Source organism: Watersipora subatra, chromosome 9 (assembly GCF_963576615.1).
Source record: "Watersipora subatra chromosome 9, tzWatSuba1.1, whole genome shotgun sequence".
Lineage (NCBI taxonomy): Eukaryota > Metazoa > Bryozoa > Gymnolaemata > Cheilostomatida > Watersiporidae > Watersipora > Watersipora subatra.
The window spans coordinates 29,493,990-29,510,751 of NC_088716.1; the positions used below are offsets into that span (position 1 = coordinate 29,493,990).

General features: G+C 36.9%; 1 protein-coding gene across 3 annotated transcripts in view; it reads right to left on the reverse strand.

Annotated features, from left to right (window-relative positions):
- Nucleotides 1-307: 307 nt before the first annotated feature.
- The window catches only part of LOC137403784 (uncharacterized), a 47,417-nt gene continuing 30,962 nt past the window's right edge, over nucleotides 308-16,762 (reverse strand). For all 3 annotated transcript variants that reach the window (XM_068089826.1, XM_068089823.1, XM_068089822.1), the window contains exons 18-26: nucleotides 13,850-14,076; nucleotides 13,301-13,464; nucleotides 13,088-13,192; nucleotides 12,057-12,210; nucleotides 11,082-11,291; nucleotides 5,019-5,170; nucleotides 3,896-4,173; nucleotides 2,065-2,204; nucleotides 308-690 (exon numbers count right to left, since the gene is read on the reverse strand). In XM_068089826.1, coding sequence (XP_067945927.1) covers nucleotides 505-690; nucleotides 2,065-2,204; nucleotides 3,896-4,173; nucleotides 5,019-5,170; nucleotides 11,082-11,291; nucleotides 12,057-12,210; nucleotides 13,088-13,192; nucleotides 13,301-13,464; nucleotides 13,850-14,076 — 1,616 coding nt within the window. In that variant the 3' untranslated portion in view covers nucleotides 308-504. The remainder of the gene's footprint in view (nucleotides 691-2,064; nucleotides 2,205-3,895; nucleotides 4,174-5,018; nucleotides 5,171-11,081; nucleotides 11,292-12,056; nucleotides 12,211-13,087; nucleotides 13,193-13,300; nucleotides 13,465-13,849; nucleotides 14,077-16,762) is intronic.

The following is a 16,762-nucleotide window of genomic DNA, read 5'->3' on the forward strand; positions in this document are numbered from 1 at the left end:
TACCCTATACTGACACTGTAGAGTGCAAGTACTAGAGAAAAATCAATCCTGCTACTGTATATACCCTATATTGACAATGTACAGTGCAAGTACAAGAGAACAATCAATCCTGCTACTGTATATACCCTATACTGACACTGTACAGTGCAAGTACTAGAGAACAATCAATCCTGCTACTGTATATACCCCTATACTGACAAAAGCATATCAGATCATTCGATGGTGTTGTATAAAGTTATTAATCTTCACTCCCTGTTAGTTTTGGTACACCATTAAAGATGTACAGCAAACAAGGCATTCAGGCAACTGGTAGCATATATTTAACGAAGAATGGTAGAAAGTGAATGGAACAAAAAAGCTAACTAGAAATGGTGCACCCTTGAACACTAGATGAGATTTGACTAGAAATTGTACCGAGTAAGTCAACTAATCTATTTTTAAAATTAAGGAGCGTACGCTCCACCGTGTCTACAGAATAGTCCTAAAGCAAAAACATCCCCAAAGTTAACTCATAGAGACCAGTTGATCAAGCTTCAGGCGCAACTCGGGGGTCGGCACATCACTCGACGAATCGGATGACACATCCACATTCTTGTCATTTTCTACAGCAGTTGCACGTTGGGGACTGCCGATCTGGGTTGCTGCCAGTCGGTTGGCAGCTTCATGCAACAGCTTACTTGTTGGGTCACCCTAAACAGAAAACTATTGCATAATACCACGGTCAGCGAACTCTCTAACTTACAGTTGCACATTTCAAAAACGTACATTGAAAATAATAATGGTAACAATACCATGGACATGCTCGCCTAAATGGCAATGAGTGTTTAGATCTACTTTCCCTAGATCATAGACAATCATAACACTAGGCAGCTTGGTGTGTCTAGCATTGACTCCAACATACATGGAGAATGTTTGAAAATGTATAAATGTCATACCCATGTATAAAAACTCAAAAATGACCTTCAAATGATAAAGCACAATCATGTCATGTTCGAGAGTAACTTGACAGAAAAAACCAAAACAATAATTGACAGAAAAATTGAGTTATTTACCAAATAAATAAAATGTTACGCCACAATGTAATATGAGCAGTATGTACCATAAAGAATTCTTACTTTCGATGCAGACGTATAACGTAACCGTTGAATTTAACTTAAACGAATTTAGCTAAACTAAGCTAAACACACACACTTGAAGCTAAGTCTTAGTATGTAATTTCAACTATTTTACTCAACTTTTATCCCTTATCGGTTTCTAGCTTAGTTTTCACTATAACCTTTAGTTGACCTCATTAAAACCTTTTTCAACCTAATTCGACAAAAGAGCCCCAAAGCAATGCTGTTCTGAAAATGTTCTGTTTAATACGCAATAAGGTGGACTTTTTAGCAAGCTCATAGAAGTTGTCTGATCCCTCTGTTCGAAGGGATTGCAACTCCAACTTTGCTTCTGATTTTAAAGGGAAAATACTTGCGCTTTTCACACGAGGAATGCTAAACTGAGAGAAATCCGTCATCGTATCACTTTTAGGCGTTGTGAGAATGTTTTTCGGCGAACAGCACATCGGCATCTTTGTAATTTCGATGTAATAAGCACACCGACTGTCAAATTTCAATTTCGAATAAAATTTTATGTTGAATTCGTATGGCAAAATAGGAATCAAACAGCGGAGACGAAAACCATTGTGTTCTATTCCGCGTGGCGAAAAAACCATATAACAGGGAAGTTGTAATCCGAGGGTGCACTGTACAACAAACTTTATATAAGTATGCTAAAGACGAGTGGTTTAGAGCTACATGCTACGCCAAGGTGCCACTTTTTGCTGGACAGTAGCGATGAGAGAAATTGTCAAAAAAATACTGCATGCTTTTTACTTATAACCAGTGAGGTTAACCAATGAATTGATTTACCAAACAATGACGTTCCAAATGTATATACATGTATAGCAATAAGAATGAGTTGCAATAGCTGACAATTGTGAGGGTGACGGGTGACAATAGATGATGATAGTCATAAGGCGAGCATTGGGCACAGACAAGGGTACAAAAAGGCATTGAATAGAACAACCTGCTCTGGTATGTATGAGCGTATCGTGCCTCCTGGACTTTTCATCATCCGAGCTCCTGCATCACCCGATGCTTTGAATATTTTTTTGGAATCCAATTTCACGGATGAAGTATGACAAATAATAGGTTCTACCATCTGACCTAAACCATGAATAACAGAAAATACTAACAAAGAGATGACATGAATTTCATTAGCATTGATACATGTATTTTAGCATGAATATTCAGGGAGAATTTCGCCTTAATTTACCATGTACAGTCAAACATGGATAACTAGAACTTCACGGGACCGAGCAAAAGTGTTCGAATTATCAGAGCGTTCAAGTTATCAGAGCACTGTCACAAGTCCATGTATTTACTTATTTATTAGTAGATACATGTACATATACAAACTATAATATAAATCAAAAGCACAAATGGCTTGTTTCAAATTAAATGCTTCTAATGTAAAGTTTAAAACGTTTTTATCAAAAAGTATAGAGATTTTTCTATCACTTGAGATTGGTTTGTTGTTTGAGGTGATGTTATTGCCAGGACGTTTTTTAGATTGACATTGGCAAAACTTGATCGTTGTTGAAATGCTCAAAAGAAAAGACATCTTTTTCTTTTGAGCGTTTTACCCACGATCAATATTGCCGATTTTTCTTGAAGTACATGCAAAGATTACCTCACTTCACCTCGCTTTCGAAGGGCGATCGCTACGCGGATGTTTGGTATAAATCAAATTTCACCAAACCTTAAGAAAAGTCGTTGACAAAAATATTTTGCCGATGGTGGTAATAACGACGCTTATGAATTACGAAAAGTTGAGGTTTACCTCTATGGCTTGGAATAAAGTGATTTTTTAAAGCGATAACAACCGTTTCGGTAGCCGTTGGGAAAAAACAGTTTGAGTTAACAATGTTGAGTTCGAGTTATCTATAGCAATTTATCATTACGTGGGAACGGACCAAAGAAACCGTTCGAATTAACCATGAGTTCGAGCTATCCGTGGGCGAGTTATCCATGTTTCACTGTATATATACATGGTAAATATACATTTTCTAGAACCTCCGTAGAAACTCCATTTGAGCACCATGGTGCTGTATTTTTCAACCCTCTGTAGTGGTGTTCGATTAGAGGTGGCGTTCAAATAGAGGTTTTACGGTATATATACATGTATAATTCAAACTTCACAGTCAAACTTTAAACATTAAGACAGCGTCCAAAGATAGGAGAGCAATTAAACAGACAGGCTTGCATCAGTATCCAAAAGACAGCTGTGATAGGAGAAAGATGAGCAGGAATAATTAATTTAGCTGATGTGTCCTTGGGTATTCGTTAAGTTTAAAGGTCCAAACTAGTCACAAAGAATAAATTCGCATTTCTGCCAAAATGAACACAGGCATGATTGTCATCATTTTCTCAGAAAGACTAATCTTATAGCTACACAATGATATCCAATGCGATCTGTTTACGATAAGTCATATCACCTGGGAGCCATTGTTATTTGGCTCCCTCTAAATTTGAAATTCCTTTCTAAGCATACCAGAACTATCAAGCTGAAAACATAATAATACGTAGTGCAATAATGTAATAGCATAAACTATAGGCATAATATAAAATGCAATTTCTGTTTTTATATCATAACAGATACGTGCAAATTGATTTAAATGGAATTGAAACATTGAATATCCATAATTTTCAGTCTGAGCATCGCGGGGTTAAACATACCTAAATGTATGTGAAATTGTCTTTTGTTATCCGAGCATTTCCTTACTAGTCGCATGATAGCACGAACTTATCTAGTATAGCTGTATCAGCGGAGTTGAGCATCCTGGCTACATACTTACTAAAAGGGTTAGGTACCCGACTGTCGACCACCTCTGACCCTGTTATAGTTTTCTCAAATTGACCGTATCCAGTAGGCCACATATCATCCTCACTTAGCTGCCCAACATTGCGTTCCTCCTGAGCACAGATTTCTGGAGTGTCTTGTGTATGAACGGAATTAGCGCTGCAACTACTTTCATTCAATTTCTTGCCTTTCTCCTTCTTCGTTATGTCTATGGCAGCGTCAGATGTTTCAAGAGCCTTTTTTTCTAAAGTTGTCTTCTTTGCAGGACTTGTTCTAAAATAATTTCACAAAACATTTTGCTTGCTCCAAAGCAAATGACATGAAATTCTATTTTACTTCACATGCAGATGAACCACAACTTATGAAAGATGTATGTTACGAAAGAGCAATTACTTGTTGAATGTATTTGACAGAAATGGTAGAGTATTCTTTAGAAAGCGAAACGGGTATAAGCAATCTGGTTGGAGTTATACTTCATTTATATACCACTACATGTAAATAGTTACTTAAGAATATACTTTATACGAATGTAAACATCAAAAGCAAAAAGAATAATAAATAAAACAAAGTTTAAACAAAGAATTTCTATATCAGGCTCAGAAATATATAAGCTAACGAAATACATTAAACAATGTTCGACTTAGTCTTCTATTCCAAGTTCATATAGCATCTTTGTCTTCTATTCCAAGTTCATATAGCATCTTTTGTCATTCTCTTTTGAGAAGGAATTTTTATCTACATAAAGCATCCGTTTGGTGAAACAGATGCTCCTTCTTTGATAATTTCCATGTGTTCTTTCTTAAAGGTGGCTGGTACGGGTAGTTCTTTCTTAAAGGTGGCTGGTACTGGTAGTTCTTTCTTAAAGGTGGCTGGTACGGGTAACGGCGGCAAAAAGATGCGGTATGCTCAGTAGGTGCTACATACACAATCTAACTTGAAGCACTTTGCGGACTTATGAACAGCCCTACTCGCGTATACTTGTATGCTAAAGGCAGAGGTGCCTGTATATTCTTCTAGTGGTGCTAAGATGTTCCATGACAACTCCTTAACATTTCATTTATTTGTGTCACAGACAACCTAACTGGGTCACAGCTACAATTGTTCAAACTAAATCATACTTGAGGCTTGCCCCATCTCTCAGAGCGACGCCCTTTTCAAGAAGCCTGTCTTTCACAGAAATAAAGATCATCTCCCCTTGCACCCCTTGGTACTTGCGCGGCTGCTCCTCGGGTATGAGTAGGTCACACGGAAGGACATCCTTAGCTTGACCCTATAAATCAACACAAGTCAATGCTTATAGTGCTTTAGAACAATTCTTCAAGCACATGCAACCACTCTACCGCAATTCAGTTCAGATCTTATGGTACTTGCGAACAAGTACTCTGTAGTAAATCTCTTAGAGCTATTTTGAAATGAATTTTATTGAGAGTTGAACACTCTCTAAGTAAACTCCATCAAAGCATCGATATATCAATAGCTCTGAACGAAGCCCTTATAAGGGCTGGCCATACACTTGTTCCTAACAGTGACAAGTGGGGCAAAAAGATGAGCAGGTCGTCTGTCAGCAACACATAGGACATAATAACAACTGAGAAGCAGTCCATTATTCATGCACCACTTTTCGAATTGTATGCGTAGTCAGCGGCTAGAAGTCAGCCGATGAGTGAGACTTTAATCGAAATTTGGAATTGGCTCCTCGCTCAACACGATCAATGCTTATTCTCGCTCGACACGATCGATGCTTATCCTCGCTCGACACGATCAATGCTTATCCTCGCTCGACACTATCAATGCTTATCCTCGCTCGACACGATCAATGCTTATCTTCGCTCGACACGATCAATGCTTATCCTCGCTCGACACGATCAATGCTTATGCTCGCTCGACACGATCAATGCTTATCTTCGCTCGACACGATCAATGCTTATCCTCGCTCGACACGATCAATGCTTATCCTCGCTCGACACGATCAATGCTTATCCTCGCTCGACACGATCAATGCGTATCCTCGCTCGACACGATCAATGCTTACCCTCGCTCGACATGATCATTGCAAAGCAAATGAGGCACGAGGAGTTGCTTACCTTGAGCTTTTTTAACGTAGTGGAGTGGAACCTCTACTTATGAAAGCAATTTGATCCAAAAGCCAATTCGTTAGTAGAAACCAATGTCGCTATACAAATGCCCTGATCCGTACCAAGACTCCGCGAAACTCAGATATATGTTGTATAAATATTCCCACGACCAAACGGGCGGGAGCGAAGTTTGAGAGTTTTTATGATAAATGCATGTGCACACAACTTACGAAAATTATTCATCAACAAAGTTGAAAACCCTTGTCTCGAAATCTGATCAACAAATTTAACCATCGTTTTGTAGAGTCGTTAAAGTATAATAACGATACAAAACACATATAAGCCTATTTAAATATGTTACCAAGTCTTTGTAAATTGTCGACAGTCTCTTAAAACTTACTCATCTGAACGGATTATACACGAATAGACAGATTAATTTGGCCGAAAATCGTTATTAAAACTTGCTAAGCCTTACTTTTATCAAAGTTAAGACCGGAAATTGAAACGCCGAGCGACAGAGAATAGAACGATTAAGTTGTGCGCATTTCACGAAAAAATAACGTGCACATCTCACCAGTCTATAGCATTGTCGAATTGCCGAAGGTTTCTGTAATTAACGTAGGAGTACTGAAATCGTTTCATTTTTGCCGATTTCAAAGTAACTGACATTTTAGACACTTTTGAGTACCTTGGTATTCTAACTGATGTCCAGCGCAGTGTAAGTAAAGGAAATGACGATGATATTTTTTTCTAACGATTCTTATGAGATTATTACAATATTTAATTATAAGTTTGGATGACTACAAAACAATGACTACGTAGTAGATTTTTCTAAAAATCTATATAAATATCACAACTTCTTGATATTGCTAGCTATGACGTTTTGAAATGTAAACAAAATTGTACATTGGGTTTATATTATTACTATATTAATAATATTGGTTATTCTAATAATATCAGTGCATTTTACTTTTAATATTGGCCAATATTGCATTTCTCCTGCTGCAGGGGAGAGATATAAACATATAATCTTTTCCTTTCATTATTGCTGTTTGTTGTATATTATAACACCCGCACCCAGTACATTACAGCTACCATTGCAGTTATCCTATTGCACTGCAGTGCTATTTGACTGCTAATATTGCATTTCTCAAACATCAGTACCCTTTCTTTTTTCCAATATCTCTTTGGTCCGTAGGCTGTATGACAGTGGAATTTCTAGTAAATATGTGTGATTGTTAAAACTTCTAACAAATACATGTTAGAATTATATTATCTACTATATAAACGGCAATCGTTTTCTGTCTATCTGTCCGCCTTATAGAGTACCATACTTTTTGGACTATTAGCCGCTACTAGGTATCTAGGGCGCATTAACGAGAATCTCCGGTTAGTGCGCCTCTATACATAACCTATTCATCGTTTGCCATTTTCACAAAAATGACGTAATAATTACAACTCTATGGCTTTCTTTTAGCTTCATGACACGCGATGCTTTTTTGTTGTCGACGTATTAGGGCTAATTTGTTTTCGGCAAAACGATATCGACAATAGACTCTCTCGATATTAGAATTTGGCGATTAAATTTTATTAACTCTATGAAACACGATGCCGTTTTTGTGAACCTCTATTTCTGGCTTTTCTTAAGATTCAATTGCTAAATCGCTGTTAAGGTCACTACTTTTCACGCGGACAATCGTATTATCTCGAGTAGGAATAGCATCTAGATTCTCTCACCTTCGATCAGACAAAGACACTACAATATTTTATTTTTACATAACATATCGTCGTATTCAGAGTTTTGATGGATAGCTGTTGGTGGAACAGTAATATTTTTATACACACACTTCTATGCAAGAATTGTTATTATTAATTCAACATATTCACAAATTTTATTTTGTTGTCTCAGTTCGTATTAATTGTATCATTACCGAATCATCTTTTATTGCAATCGTAGCAAAACAGACTCAATTTAGCCATTACTTGCTAATTATTTCACTGTTACATCTAAACCTTTTTATAGTCGTTTTATTTTTAAAATTTATTTGACCTGCACGAAACATTTTTCTCATGATATGAAGTTTAAAAGTTGTTTGACAAAGTAAGTTTGAAAACCTTTACAGTTGTTTTAGGTAGAATGGCAAATGTTGTTATATGTTAAATACAAATCAATTTTCTGTTCAGTTTTTTTATTACCCGGGCAACGCTGGGTTGCACAGCTAGATGTATTAGCCTACACATTTTTCCTTTTAAACCTAACCAATTAGTTTTTCGTAATTAATTTCACATTTTACAACAAACATTTGTAAGATTACTGTAAGATTTATCGTGTAAGATAGCAAGTATCAGTTATTCTTCACTCACTTATATTTACATACTTTGAGAAATATATATATAGAAGATATATAAATTTAAATTCTCTTATTACATTTATAAACTTCTTATGACTTTTGAATTTATAATATAAGTTTTTTAAAGTTTGTTTCATCGTTGTTATTATTTCAACTCGCATTATTTTAAACATAAATTTAGTATCGTGTTTGAAATTAAAACATTCATATTCCTATCAGTTATTATTACTTGATTAGTTTCCAATCTTTATTATTAATATTATTCTTTTATTCAACCATTTTTGGCAGACATTGTTCTAATAAAATTTCAACTACAAAATACTATGATATTCTGTCATATTTTTTAGTATCGTCGTATTCAAATTGATGGATAGTTTCTGGTGGGACAGTAACCTTTTTATACCCACACACTTCTATGCAAGAATTGTTATTATTAATTCAACATACTCACGAATTTTATTTTGTTTTCTCAGTTTGTATTAATTGTATCATTACCGTATCATCTTTTATTGTAATTGTTGCAAAACCGACTTAATTTAACTAATACTTGCTAATTATTTGAAATTTACATCTAATCCCTTTTACAATTATTTTATTTTTTTAATTTATCAGACTGGCAGAAAACCTTTTTCTCATGATATGAAGTTTGAAAGTTACAGTTGTTTGACAAAGTTTAATAAACTTTACAGTTGTTTTTATTTTCTCTTAAATTATTTCAACTACACAAAACACTTTTCTCATGCTAGGTTACCTATCATGTTTTCTCATGTTACCTATGTAGTTTGAATGTTAGAATGGCAAATGTTGTTATATATGTTAAATGCAAATAGATTTTCTGTGCAAAGACTTTTTTATTACCGGGGTACAAGTACAGCTTATGGTGTAAAATGTTGAAAAAATACTTTACCGAAGATGTTTTCTCGCCGAGTTGTTGTTGGAGATGTTGTTGGAGCGGATTAAAATTTACATTATTTTATTTTAATGGGAAAAATTGTTTCGGATCTCGAACTTCTGGAACTGATTATGTTCGAGAACTGAGGTTTCACTATACGTTATCAAAAGATATAGGTCGCTGAAAGTTATGAAATTTTAAATTTACAATGGTTTGAAAACCTTAACAGTTGTTTTATTTATTTTTAAATCAGTTGTCCTGCACAAAACCTTTTCCTCATGATATGAAGTATGAAAGTTGTAGTTGTTTGAAAAAGTTTGAACACCTTTACAGTTGTTTAATTTTCTCTCTTAATTCATGTCAACTACACAAAAAACTTCTTTCATGATATGTAGTTTGAAAGTTAGAATGGCAAATGTTGTTATATGTTAAATACAAATCAATTTTCTGTGCAAGGACTTTTTTACTACCCGGGCAACGCTGGGTAGCACGGCTAGGCTTGGGGCCGTGGCGTCACTCGGGGATGCGCGGAAGACCTTTTTCGCCCCGAGTACAGCGAGAGTCTCCAGGCGCGGCTTTCCGGATGAATGAGTTGGCGAGTGTGAGGCGATTGATTGCAAGGCGATTGAGTGCTAGGCGATTGATTGCGAGTGCGAGGCGATTGGTTGCGGAGACTATTGGTTGCGAGTGCAAGGTGATTGATTGCAAGGCGAGTGGGAGGTGATTGCAAGGCGAGTGCGAGGCGATTGATTGCGAGGCGATCGGTTGCGAGGAGAGTGCAAGGCGATTGATTGCGAGGCGCGCAGGCCGGTTGATTGCAAGGCGATTGATAGCGAGTGCGAACCGATTGATTGCGAGGCGAGTGCAAGAGCGCGATTGTCAACTGCTTGGCGGGTAAAGACTGGTCAGCCGAGGCGGGGGCTCAGCGGCAGAAGTGCGCGATCGTCAACTGCAAATGTAGACGGGTATGAAAGGATGCATGAATCTAGACACAGGAATCTAGAATATTTACTAGATTTTACACGCATCTAGCTGTAAGACGCATTGCAGATTTCCATTGTTCTCCCCAACATTGACATGTATATGTGCATACATACTCTGATCAGGACAACAATTTCAGTAGACTGCATATTTGGAGTTGTTTTACAGTATGAAAGACAACTCTCAATAAACCTTATGCTGCGCGTGAATCTGCTCCTGTAGGCGGGTAATGCAGCTAGTCTATATATATAAACAGAAAAAGCACATAGCAAAAAAAACAAAACAGAAAAAACTAATAAAAGCTATGAACATTATGTTTAATTGTTGGTTTACTTTAGCTGTCCAGACGAGGCTAAGAAAGGACCACAAGGGGTTGGAAGATGCCGGTCAGAAAAGGTGGGTTTGTAGTGTTATCTTGGTTTGGTTTAGCTCAGGAAAAATGTTTTTAAAAACGCAAGTACATTTTACGTTGGCACAAACTGAAAAACTGTCATCATATAGAAAACATAAAACTTGAATTGCTAGAAGAGAAAATTTGTATGCGATATATAACTATAAATTATACCACAAATGAAAACAGAACGCTTGTCATCTACTGACCTTTTCCAGCAAAAGAAGTCATGCTCACGCTCAGAAAAGCCTTTCAGCCTTTCGTATCTAGAAATATCTTTTCAAGTTAAAGCAAAACTTCTACCCAAAAGCGTTTCGCAACTTGAAAATGTTGTAAGTAGTCTTTCGCAAGTAGAAGTTCCACTGTAAGTTGCTGGCTGCAATTTATACCTTTACCCTACACATTTGAGGCATTTGACAAGTATGGATGGACAAGCAGTTAGAGTCGAAAGCTATCCAATTTGGCTGAATTGTAGCAAACTAGATACCTACCAGGGGAACAACTTTGCAGGTATCACAGCTGTCGATGAGCTCTTTGATCGTTTCCTTGGCAGTAGGGCCCCAGAGGCCAGAACCACCGGCAGGGATGATGTCTGCTATGCTGGCTCGAATGGTCACAGCCGATTCACAGGCTGCTTTCGGTGTACGCATCAAGCTAGACACCGGTTTGCTAATCAGCTGCCCTGAATCTACTAGTCTAACCTAAAACAAGCGAGGAATCTTTTTGGTCAACTCTCATAAAGTGACTTGAAAAAGGGAAAAACTGCACTCTGAGAATTATCTCTTAGCTGTTGTGCACAACTTTATATTGGAGCATGTTTGGACTGATGATTTATTGACAACAGTGTTTTAGTGAGTAATCCACTTTCACTGATCAACTGTAAGAATGAACCATTCACCAAGGTTTCATTAGGCGAAGCATAACTAACAAACATTGGCATAGTGATTATAAAGCTGAAGCCATCTTACCACATCACAGACACACTATGCTGAAGCCATCTTACCACATCACAGACACACTATGCTGAAGCCATCTTACCACATCACAGACACACTATGCTGAAGCCATCTTACCACATCATAGACACACTATGCTGAAGCCATCTTACCACATCATAGACACACTATGCTGAAGCCATCTTACCACATCATAGACACAGACATCATAGACACACTATGCTGAAGCCATTTTACCACATCATAGACACGCTATGAAGTTTCTTGTCCCTCTGAAGGCATATAAGCACTAGCAGGTTTTTGAACTTTTTAAGATGATATCATTGAGGTGAGCGTGAGAGAGTTTCACTCAACCTCAACTCCCTCTACTATTATTTAAGTTGTAAGAGCGTCTACGGAATTATCACAGAGTCTGACTATTGATATATTATGTAGCTTGTCTAGACCTGTCCGCAAAATTACAAAGACTTCAGACATTTATATTCCACAAGGGTTCGTAAAACAACCAACCTTACAACGATCTGTGCCAGAGAGTAGCTCCTCTATTCTACACCTCACCCAGTTTTTTCCATGTTTGAGTACACAATCATCATTCACCTGCCAGCTGTAGTCAGTATTATTCAACTCTTCCGATTCCATCAGCTCATTTAGTTTAGTGGTCAGTCTGTAATATGAACAAGACTGTTTGAACTATGATTCTTCAGACAGAATAGCTGTCGGTGTGGCAGTACAGTGATTGATTGCTATAAATTGTTAATCAACAGCGCACTTGAAGGCATGTTTATAGCCACAATAGGTGACTGTCTATTACTGTAAAGACATAGATAATTGTTTTTATATGATAATAGCTGTGCTACCCGGCATTGCCCGGGTACTAAAAATCAGCTTATAAACAATGAGAAGTAATGAGAGTTGCCACCTACTTGCTATTAGCCTGGCACATTACCAATGGAAAATTTGAGTACGCTTACTAATAAGAGCTACCGGCTTCTCGTGACATTATGCTATGACCCTGCGTAGTACGCAAAGCTGTTGGATATTTGCTCCCATATAGTGACATATATCAGCTAGCGAACAAATCAATCTCTGTGGCCTAATTGGTACGGAGTTGGACTGGCAAATGAAAGGGTCTGAGATCAAATTTGCTGCGGCACAGATTCTTTATTCCAAGATTTTAATAGCTATAGCCGGAATGCAGACAGACACACATACTTTGAGAAATACATATATAGATGAGTATATTCACTAAAATGTTTGTGCCTGTCTAGTTGTAGTCATATTGTTGTTGTAGTTGTATTATGTCAGTGCAGGCAGGTACATATGATGTCAGTACAAGTAGGTACATATGATGTCAGCACAGGTAGGTACATATGATGTCAGCACGGGTAGGTACATATGATGTCAGCACAGGTAGGTACATATGATGTCAGTACAGGTAGGTACATATGATGTCAGCACAGGTAGGTATAAGTACGTACATATGTCAGCACAGGTAGTACAGTAATTGATAGCGTAAAGACAGAATACAATCAATGACTCACTCAAGGAGCTTATGGGAGTCTTTAAGAGGCATCAGGTAGAATTCACCAGGAGACTCAACATAAGTACACCTACACTCCATCCCTTCATTCTCTTGGACCTCTTCACTACCATCATATATACAAGTTACAAGTTCAACGTTCCAAAGCCCTGAGTACCTTTAACGTGGCAAAATGCAATAATGAATGATGTTCACATAGAATATTGCAACTTACACAGTCCTTTTGGCGAGTCCATTTTTCACAAGAACATTGGTTATGTTTTCCCCAGTATCTGTCACGGTGAGAATGAGCTGGAGGCCTTCTGAAGATGTGCAGTCAGAAACCACTTGCGCAGTACATGTCTTCTCTGTGCACATCTCAGCAAGGCCCTCACACAGCTGCGAGAGTATGTTTCATAAGAGCTTGAGATGAGAGCTTACCCAAATTCAAACATACAAATAGCTTACAAATACAGCTTATACAAATGTAAGTGTAACGCAAAAATTTGTAGAACGCGGAACTCATGCATTGAGATCAGACAATACAAGGGTATACGGTACAAGAGTATTGAGAACAGTACAAGTACACTGTACTCTCATAAAAGTACACTCGTACTTGTACAGTAAGAGTACAGTACAAGAGCATGCTACTCTATCTGAGAAGGAATAAGCTGTAAAATCAACTATTGATAGCAAACATAAACACTGGAGGCTATCTTAGGCTGCATATAGACGAGCGTCAGGTGACAGAAAGGGTGTGGCTAATAACGACCATATTCGCTACCTTTTTGCTCCACTTCTCCTCAGAGAGTGGTGCGACTCCGTGTAACGATAGACGAAAAGCTTGAGCAGGCAACTCTTTAAATTCCTTGAAGAGCACACGAATCTGTTCGGCGGGCACTATTTCAATGTTGCCATAGTCGACGTATCTGACCTTGACATGACCGGGCAACAAAGCGATTATCTGTGCTCTATACCAGATACCTTCATAGCTGGCAGCTACAGCATCGCCTGCGACACATCAAAAACTGATTGTAGCCAATGCATTAATAAAATGCAGAGCGATGATCATAGGATGAAGAGAGAGAGAGATAATTGTATGGGAGGTAATCGGGGGAGGTAATGTAATAATAGCTTAATATATATGACCAACTCATGTATATATATACTATATATATACTATATATACATATAGTATATGTATATATACTATATGTATATACATATAGTAATGTATATACTATATGTATATATACTATATATACATATAGTATGAAGACCTCAACGGAAGAACGATCAATGTCACATTTTCTCAAAATACTAGGTTTATTTTCCATTAGATAGTTCTGGCCACAAAGTTTAGTCTCTGTGACAAACTTTCAGCAAAAATGATTCAGGTCTAGGGATATCCCTACTTAAAATAAACTAACTCTTTGCAAAACCGATCAATGTCCTAGTTTTTAAACTTTAAAATGGCTATATCCCATGGTTGAGCATTATGACATTGATCGTTCTTCCAACGAGGTCTTCATATACATATAGTATATGTATATATACTATATATATATATGTATGTATATTATATATATACATACATATATACTATATATATATATATACATGTACTATATATATATACCGTAAAACCTCTAATTGAATGCCATGGCGCTCTATTTTCAACCCTTCCTCTTTAGTGGCTGTCAATTTGAGGTGGCGTTCAAATAGAGGCGGGCGGTGTATTTTTGGGAACACAATTTTAGCCCTTTTACGGGCGAAGCGAATGTCGCCTATATTTTGCCCTCTTTTTCTGGTGGACCGATAGTAAACCTTTTGAATGCAATAAATCTGCTAACTTACCTCCAACTTGTCAAAGATCTCTAAATAAAATATGCATTCGGAAACCGAGAAATATCTCTACCAATTGTTATCTATTGCTTGCAATTAATCTGCGATGATATTATAGCCTGTGCATAGCTTTGCAATTTGTTGAAGCTTTCAATATTTATTTCATTCTAAATTTGAAGAAATATTTTTATTTTATAACTATATTTAACAATGTTGCATAAAAGCTGATTGCACTCATTGATATGTTTGCTAGAGTTTGCAGCAAAACTAGCTTTTTATGTGCAATAGAGGAAGAGTTATGAGCGTCGATCCATTGTAAGTCTTGTTAAGGTAACCGTAACGATGCTATTAAATAATATGCAATAAACCTGCAAATTTATAAGTTATATAATGAAAATCAATCAAATGCTACAAATATATATTCATGAACAATTGACATAAACGTACCATACTTATATTAGATGCAGAAACAAAAATTAACATTTTTAAAACAAAAATATCTCCATCATCTATCCTCTCATCAATTCTCTTCTTCTGCTCTGCTGAACTATTCGATATTAGCGTTATGTTTACAAGTGGAGAAGCCTCCTTGGTAATTTCTTTTAAGGTTTATTTGCAACAAAATTCACATTACAGTATTTGGTATCAAAAGGTTCACCATGCCTTACGCTGCTGTGTTGTAAGTGCAAAATAGGTGGAAATGTGATTACAAGCTCTTAAAAGCTCAAAAACGAACAGTTAATCGCAGCCATCACAAAAACGCCGTAGAGTGGAATCATCTTACAAATTGACTCGAATGGGACGTATTTGAACACAATGGCTTCTGTTTACACTTTCATACAACTTCATTCGTTGAAATATTTTTACAAATATACTTCACGCATTCAATAAAACCATTTCTATTGTCCTTATGCGTTGATTTCACCATCATTGTAATGCTGTCACTTTGAGCACAGATATCTCAAAACCTAATGTGAAAATTTGTTTAATTTTTTAACCACAACTCGAAGGAGTGCATATCATCCTCTGATAAACATGACGAGCCTCTTGGTCACCTGTGATAGTCGAAAAATGCTACAGAAATTGTTCGCGCTATTTGGCAGGAAGTATTGGGTCACATGATCAGATTACGGCTTGCCGATTAGACCAAACAGAAACAAAACTGTAAAGTAGCGAGCATCTAATGTATATTTGATATGGGGTCTTCAGTAAAACCTGAAGTGTTGTCATAAACTAGTGCTATGATAAGTTTTATATTGAGCTTTTTCTTGGCCTTTCAATTCACGTGAGAACATCACGTGACAAGACAATAACCAAATTTCATGACTACGTCATCGAAATAAAGAGATTCCAATCTTCGGCGGCTTTTCGTTTTTGAGCTTTTAAGAGCTTGTAATCACATTTTCACACATTTGGCACCTACAACACAACAGAGTAAGACATGGTGAATCTTTTGATACTAAATAACTGTAATGCAAATTTTATTGCAAGTCAACCTTTAAAGATTTACTTCCAACAAAATTCACATTAAAGTTATTTGGTATCAAAAGGCTCACCACCTCTTACTCTGCTGTGTTGTAAGTGCGAAATATGTGAAAAGGTGATTACAAGCTATTAAAAGCTCAAAAACGAACAGTTAATCGCAGCCATCACGAAAATGCCGCAGATTGGAATCTCTTTATTTCGATGACATACTTAAAAATTTTGGTTGTTCTTTTTGATCACGTGAATTGAAAGGCCAATACAAAGCTCAATATAAAACTTATCGTAGCACTAGTTTATGACAAACACTTCGGGTTTTACCGAAGACCCCGTATCAAATATACATTAGACGCTCGCTACTTTACAGTTT